The 7,721-nt window shown below is 43.1% G+C and overlaps 1 protein-coding gene across 1 annotated transcript; it reads right to left on the reverse strand.

Moving 5' to 3' along the window:
* Nucleotides 1-230: 230 nt before the first annotated feature.
* Nucleotides 231-5,306, reverse strand: LOC102737106 (cystatin-13-like; the record flags this gene model as incomplete). Its single annotated transcript, XM_081811321.1, has 2 exons — nucleotides 5,079-5,306; nucleotides 231-344 (listed from the first exon to the last, which is right to left on the reverse strand). Coding segments are annotated over exons 1-2 (342 nt in total), but the record flags the coding sequence as incomplete, so codon positions are not given.
* Nucleotides 5,307-7,721: the final 2,415 nt, after the last annotated feature.

The raw sequence follows: 7,721 nt of genomic DNA on the forward strand, positions 1-7,721 counted from the left end.
GGTTAGCCTGGTGATGGGTATTAAGGAGGGCACGTATTGCATGGAGCACTGGGTGTTATATGAAAACAATGGATCGTGGAACACTACATCAAAAACTAATGATGTATTGTATGGTGGCTAACATAACATATAAAATTTAAAAAAATAAAAAATAAAAATAAAAAGGAAACTAGCAGGGTTGGTCCTATCGTTTTTTTCTGTCTGGTACACAGACCTGACCGAGGCCATACCTTTTGCATTTGGGGATCCTGCTGTAATAAGCAGTTTTCATTTTCTCCTGAAATTTTCTTGCACATTGTTCGGGCAATTTTGACTTCAAGAAAGTAGTCCAAACTCTCTGTGACCTGTCAAGGAGTAATTTAAAAATTAGATATCATAGGGGCACCTGGGTGGTTCAGTCAGTTAAGTGTCTGCCTTTGGCTCAGGTCATGATCCTGGGGTCCTGGGATTGAGCCCTGAATCGAGCCCTGCATCGGGCTCCCTGCTCAGCAGGGAGTCTGCTTCTCCTTCTCCCTTTGCCCCTTCCCCTCACTTGTGTTCTCTCTTTCTTTCTCTCTCAAAATAAATAAAATCTTTAAGAAAATAAAAAATAAAAATTAGATATCATAAATGAATACATGATATCAATTGTCATCTCTGATAAATAAACATGTCATTGACTGCTTAGGGCAAAGAACGTCTCCCCACCACCCTCCTTCCCTCCTATAGTTTCCTTGCCAGAAATTTTGGGGTAACTGGAGGGGAAGAAATTCCTCCCTTGATCTCTCTCCCTCTGTCTGTCTATCTCTCATCATGGTATTGAATGTTAAATAATGACAACTGTCCCCAAGATAAAGCAAGAAAACTATTCCCCAAAGAATGTTTTCCTGGGAAAGGTAATGGTTTGCTTATTGGAGCTTGGGAAATAAACAGCAGAGTCTATAACAGCTTCATACCTAGTCAATATTGGGAGAAGAAGACATCCCAGAACTGAAATTTGCTTGGAGGGTATTGCTTTTCTAACTTCCTTCCTTGGCAATTTTAGCAATCCATCCCTATTCCACATGATACACCCTCCCAAGTCCCTGATTTCAGGGACTCTTCCTCTCCCATGAAGAGCCCCTCACCAGCCCTTGTATTCCAGAGGGCCCTATGGGGAAATGGAGATGCACAATGGCAAATGGAGACTTTTATTATTTAAAAATGAGAACAAGGTAAGATTTTACAAAACTTAAGGGAGAGAATGTATTAAAGAGAATGACCAAGTTAAACACAATAACTGACCCTAGAAGAGTAAGAGATCATTTTGAAAACATAGGAAACATTTTGGACATTCTCGAGAAGTTGCCTGGGCATTGAACATGGTAGTGGTCGGCAGAATTCTAGGAACGGTTTCTTGAATATCATATATACTTTAAAATTTTCCAGTTATGTGTGTAAGTGTATATAAAGTGTCTGGAAGGACAGCCAACTGCTTCTGGGGGTGCCCTCAGGAAATGACGAGTCAGATAGGAAATGCAAGAAATTGGGTCTTTGTTTCTATTTTTCAACTCAATGACTTCCAGACATACTCCTAGAACATTTTTTATGACTGGATAACAAGTTTCTCAACCTCAGCACTATTGACATTTGGTGCTGGATCAGTCTTTGTGGTAGGGGCTATCCTGGGCACTGTAGGGTACTTAGCAGCGTCCTTGGCCTCTGCCCGCTAAGTGTCAGTTAGTGGCCCCCTCTGGTTGTTATAACCAAAAATCCCTCCAGGTATTGCCAAAAGTCCCCTGCCAAGCAAAATCCATGCCCACTTGAGAACCACTGCTTTATATTTGAGTAATATTTCCAAGTTAAAATTATCATAAAAACAAACTGCTCTGAATCATGCTCAACAACCACCAACTGACCATTAGCCCTAGCTTGACCCCTAATTGCCCAGAAAAGGGAAGAGGATAGGGGTCCTGGCTGCTGAGGCAGGCCTTCACTGCTTTCACAGACAGGGCTTCTGACTCTCCTGACCTTCCATGACCTCTTTCCTCTGGCTGCAACGTCCCACCACTTTACTCCATCCATATCACTCAGGCAGTAACAGGTGCTCATTCACAACAGACAGCCTGGGTTTAAATCTTGGCTCTTCTACATAATAGCTGTGTGTCCCTGGACAAAATACTAAACCTTTCTGTGCCTATTTCCTTTTCAAAGTGGAAGAAAACAGTTCCTACATAATGAGTTGTAAGATCTGAATGAGCATATGAAAAGCAACCAGGTCTGGCACAAAGTAGACTGTATATACAGTTGACCCTTGAACGACATGGGGCTTACAGGCACAATCAAAAATCCAAGTGGAACTTATGACTCCTCAAAAACTTAACTACTAATAGCCTACTGTTGACCAGAAGCTTTACCAATAACATAAACAGCCAACTAACACATATTTTGTGTGTCATATATATTATATACCATATTCTTGAAATAAAGTAAGCTAGAGAAAAGAAAATTTTATTAAGAAAATTATAAGGAAGAGAAAAAATATAAATATAGCACTGCACTGTATTTCTTGAAAGAAATTAGCATATAATTGGACCCACGGTGCTTATTTTTACCATCATTCACCTCGCACAGAATCTGCAGCCGAGTCTCAGTCAACTATGAACTAGAGCAGGTAGCTGCAAACTTTTTCTTTAAGGACTGGAGAGTAAATATTTTAGGCTCAGAACACACAATCTTGTCAGTGCGGCACAAAAGTAGCCCTAGACTGCACTCAAATAATGCGGGTGGCAATGTTCTAATAAAACTTTATTTATAGACATGGAAATTTAAATTTTATGTAATTTTCATGTCACAAAATATCCTTTTTTAATTTCTTGTAACTATTCTTAGTTCATGGGGCATACAAAATAAGCAGCAAGCCAGACTTGGCTGCAGGCTATAATTGTCCAGCTCCTGATAGAGAGCTTTGTACTTTCAAGTTACGTCAACCAATAAGATATAGTTGTTCTCTTTATATAGAGCCTGTGTGTGTGTTACTAAATTTAATCTGAATTATCACCAAGCATTTTTCTTTTTGCTTTTGTTTTGTTTTGAGTTAATTTTATTTGGGGGGGGGGGAATGTTTCATTCTTCCTCACCTTTTTCTTCAGTGTGTTTTCCAGTGGTATGTAGATGGAAGGCCAAGGAATTTTAAATACCTCTGTTCTAGACTCTTTTTGAACCTGTTTCTACCTGATTCTTTTGAATTCTTACCTGCATTCAAGAGTTTACAGTGAGTTGAGAAATAAAATGTACATTCATGAAAAAACTAGCACACAGTACAAAATGATGTATAATTTTGAGACATGAGAATTCGGTGTACTTTTGATTAAATAAAGCAGAACCATCTATTTTTGGGACTGAAAAAGCATAGATAAAGACAAGTCCGTGAAAGTGGAATAGTTCACTACTAATTAGTTTACTACATATAAATGAGCCCCCAGGGCAGTTGATATTCATGAGGCTTTAACTTGGCCACCCAGTGATGACAAACATCCTGGCCCCAGGTGTCCACTATCCAAGAAACACAAACAACATAACCAGGATCACACAAAAGAAAAGGAGGAAGCCAAGACGCACTGAGTGTGGAGGACGGCCAAGAGGCCAAATGTCCCAGCCTCAAAGGGACATGAACCTGCCAAATGAGCCTTCTCTCCTGACCCCATTAAGAAAACAGGAACCTCAGCAGATTACTGGTGACCTGGAGGGATGGACAGCAAAGGCTAGAGAGCAGAGGGTGGAGAGGAGACAGGGCTAGTGAAGTAGGAAGAGGAGCACAAAGACTGTCCCTGTACAGCATGTCACTCCGATGTTGCAGGGTAGCCCCCTTTTCCCACCAACCCCTCTCTCTTCCCTTCCTTAAACTCCAGCCAGACTGGCTGAACCGCCATTCCTTCTGTGCACCTACTGATTCCTCTCTGGGGTCCCCCCAAACCACAGTCCAATCAATTTTCTTGAGAAACAACATTGATGCAATGCTCTCTTCTATAATATGGTCCGTATTTCAATTCCCCCAACTACATCTTTTATAGGGTTTTTTTTTTTAATCCAAGGGATAATACAAGACCACATACTGAATTTAGTTGTCATGTTTCTTATACCTCCTTTAATCAAGAAGTTTCCCTGTTTTTTCTCCTGGTCTCTCATGACCCCGATAGTTTTAAGAGGTCTTACAGAATGCCCCATAATATGGATTTGTTCCTCATGATTTCCTTCAGGGGGTGGATTTTAGACAAGCCTACCATGCACAGGTGATACTATGTCTTTTCCATGACTTCACATCAGGGGCACATGATGTTAGTTTGTCCCAGTGTTGGTGACAAGCATTTGGTGAACAAGGCATTTGCCAGATTTTCTGATTGTAAGGGTATTTTTTCCCTATTGTAATTAATTAATGAAAGAATCCCTGCAGCTTCTGCATGGAGCACTGGGTGTTATGCACAAACAATGAATCATGGAACACTTCATCTAAAACTAATGATGTAATGTATGGGGATTAACCTAAGAATAAAAAAAAAAAAAAAAAGAATCCCTGCAGCAATTTGTCCTCCACCACTCTCCCACCCAGTGGGTGTAGGACTCATTGATGATGTTTGCCTGAAATAGTTATTGCCGTGATGCCATGATGATTTCCTACTTACACAGTCTTTTATATCTACAGGTAGGCGTTTTTCTGTAAAGAAGAGCCTTCCCATCCTTTTTTCAGTGAAAGGAGAGGATGCAGAAGCAGCAGGGCCAGGACTTGCACTTTCTTTGCCTTTTCACTGTGTTATAATTCATACCTATAATGACTCATTTGATGAAATCAGCCCAAATTGTCCCAGACTTAGCCCCCTCAACAGCCTTCTTAGACTCTCACCTATGCTTTCTGATATGACTGTAATCAATTTTAAGTTATTTTAATGGATGAAGCATAACTAATTTTCCTCCAAAAACCCCTAAAATAAAATTAATATATATTTGGCTAAAGGCATCTCTCAGCTGTTTTCCACTCCCTGGGGTCTGTGCCCTCTGTGGATAATGGGCCCCCTCATGACCGCATCTTGGAGAGAAAAAGCAAAGAGAACATGCTCACCAACCTGCTCCTGGGATTTCAGGACCTTTACCACCTTGAAGGTGTACTTGTCTTTGCTGGTCTTGTTATACTCTTTCATGGCAAACCACAGGGCCTGCTGCACATAGACGTACGTTTCCGGGATGTCTTGGAACTTCCTCACCACCTTCGACCTGCCCCAGGTGTGGACACCTCTGGACACAAGGGTCACAGTGGCCACCAGGAACAGCAGGCTCAGGCAGAGTCTGGCCATGGTACCTCAGCCAAGGGGGTATAGGCCTTGTTCCTTCTATCCTTCCAGGACTGGGGCAGGACATGGGCTGGGCTGGCCTTGCTGCTTCTACACCCTCAGGTCTTCCGGGCACTGCTAGGGACGAAAGGGGGAGAACTTCTGTTAGTTTTGTGTCCTATGGTCTTCTCTTTCTCCTTCCTCAAAGAAAGGTAGAGTAAGAATTGGGCAGTCACAATTCAGACCATTTTCCCATCTTTCTGGAGGGAATGCTTGCCTCCATGCACTCACACTCCTTTCCTTCCCTACCAACGGACCCCTGCCTCTTTGCCTGCGAGGTTCCCACACATCTAGTGCAAGTGTCTCTCTGTATCCGGTCTCAGTGCAAAGAAGGCACAAGGACCTGCAACAGAAGCACTGCCACAGGAAGAACATGGGTCTCGAAACTCATCTTGTTTCCTCTTCAGGAGCATGTATGAAAATCCTCAGCTGAGTCTTTGTCTGGCCTCAAAACTGCCCCCACCATCTCTCCCATTTCCAGTCAGGCTCATTAGCCATCACACTGGGATCTGTTTATGGAGTATTATTGAGTCTTGCCAGGCCCTATAATAAGGATATCACGTTTCTCTTATTTAATTATCTCCCTTGGGGCCACATAATGAGTAGTCCCTTTTACACAGGACGAAAATAGGTCTCACAAAGAGGTCAAGTAAATGCCTCGGGCTACCTGTCAGAGCTTTACTTCATTGCCTGAAACACACCTTCAGACCTACCTCAATCTAACAGATGAGTAAGTGTAGATCACAGCTTGTAATGTGCATTTGCTCTTGAGGAGATTCCATTCTCCTATAAAAGGTGAATCGGGATGTAGTTCATGAGACAGAGGCACAACAGTTAATGTGTTAAGTATAGATAATGAAGAAGCAAATAGCCTGACAGGTGTAGGGGCCAGGGGCAGGCCACATCAAGGAAGCCACCTGGGCATGAAGATAATTTTGATTTAAAAAACAATCAAAACCCAGCAGATTCAGGGAAATTTCTTTACCTCCTCGCCTCCTCCAGCCACCTAAAAAGAATTTAGAGGCCCTGCTCCAGGAAGAGAGCTATCACCACAGACAACTACATTATGATGTGAACATGGTCTGGTAGACAGGGGTAACCTAGTAAGGCCTGTTGGATCAAAGTCCTCTCTTTGTCTCATTGTTTCCATGGGGCCAATAAATATTTGTTTACCAAACATCAATTCTTTTTCTTTCTTCTTGAGGATTACATTTCTTCCCTTTGAAGTCCCAGACTCCACCCTCCTTTTCCTTAGTTCAGAATGACTTATATACATCAGTTTGCCTGACTGTCTTTGGAATTTCCATGTCTGTGTGGATTCCCCATATGTATGAAATTACATTTGATTTTTCTCCCGTTAATCTGTTGCATGTCAATTTGATTCTTAGTCTGGCTGGAAGGACCTTGAGGAAGACAGGAAATTTTTCCTCCCCAACAGAGACAAAGGCAGAATCCAAAGGTTGTGTTCACCACAGACAAGTGCTAAGTATAGCTTGCCTAAATTGAGCAAGGAATGTGGCAGCAGAACCTAAGGACAACTGATATCCATCAGACACTAACTACACATGAGATACATGGAGCACAGAATATTCATAAGGTCTTATGTCAACCAACCAGTGATGATGCCATCATGGCCCCATGTGTCCTCACCCCAGGAACCACCAACCAAATCCTCAACATGTCCAGCTGTGCCAGGCAGACTTACCTGTGTCTCTCCTCAGGGCCAGTGGGTGTTTCCGACACGTTGCACAGGCTTTGCTCAAACCCCCGCTCTGGGCCCCGTAACCCCATCAGCAAGGAGACTGAAGCAGCAGAGAGTATCACAGGTCCAGGGTCTGGGCAACATGGCCTTTGTGTCTCCCCAGTTTGCCCCCATATCTGAAGTATGTTAAATTGCTTCATTTCCCCTCCTAGCCTCTTGCCTGATGGTTTGATGGTTTGCACTTACTTGATATACATGGGATTTGCTTGAGCGGCTAACTTTGGCCTGTGAGACTTTCTGCTCCATAATATCTGAATATGTTGCCCAGGGCACACTTGGAGGCCATCCTGGCATTATAGACCTTCCCCACCCAGTACAGCTATACCCCAGACCCACCTCAGAACCAAGTTCTTCACCACACTCCTGCTTGCTGAGACTTGAGCTGGCTGTCCTCACCCACAGGTGGTATCTTTCTCCTTCTGAGGACTTGAGCTTTGACCAGCTCCCCTCATGGGCCACTCTCTGTCCAGCACACTCAGTTCTTGCCCCTACACCTGGTCAGTGTTAGTTAGGCCTGAGTCAGGGGTGCTTCTGCCCTCTGGCTATACTCTCTAGCCAGGTGGTCACATCTATGGGCCCTTTGTGAGGTAAGCCCAGCCACTCTGATGCTCTTCAAG

The sequence above is a fragment of the Leptonychotes weddellii genome, unplaced genomic scaffold, assembly GCF_054177405.1.
Source record: "Leptonychotes weddellii isolate Sample4059 unplaced genomic scaffold, ASM5417740v2 HiC_scaffold_70, whole genome shotgun sequence".
NCBI lineage: Eukaryota > Metazoa > Chordata > Mammalia > Carnivora > Phocidae > Leptonychotes > Leptonychotes weddellii.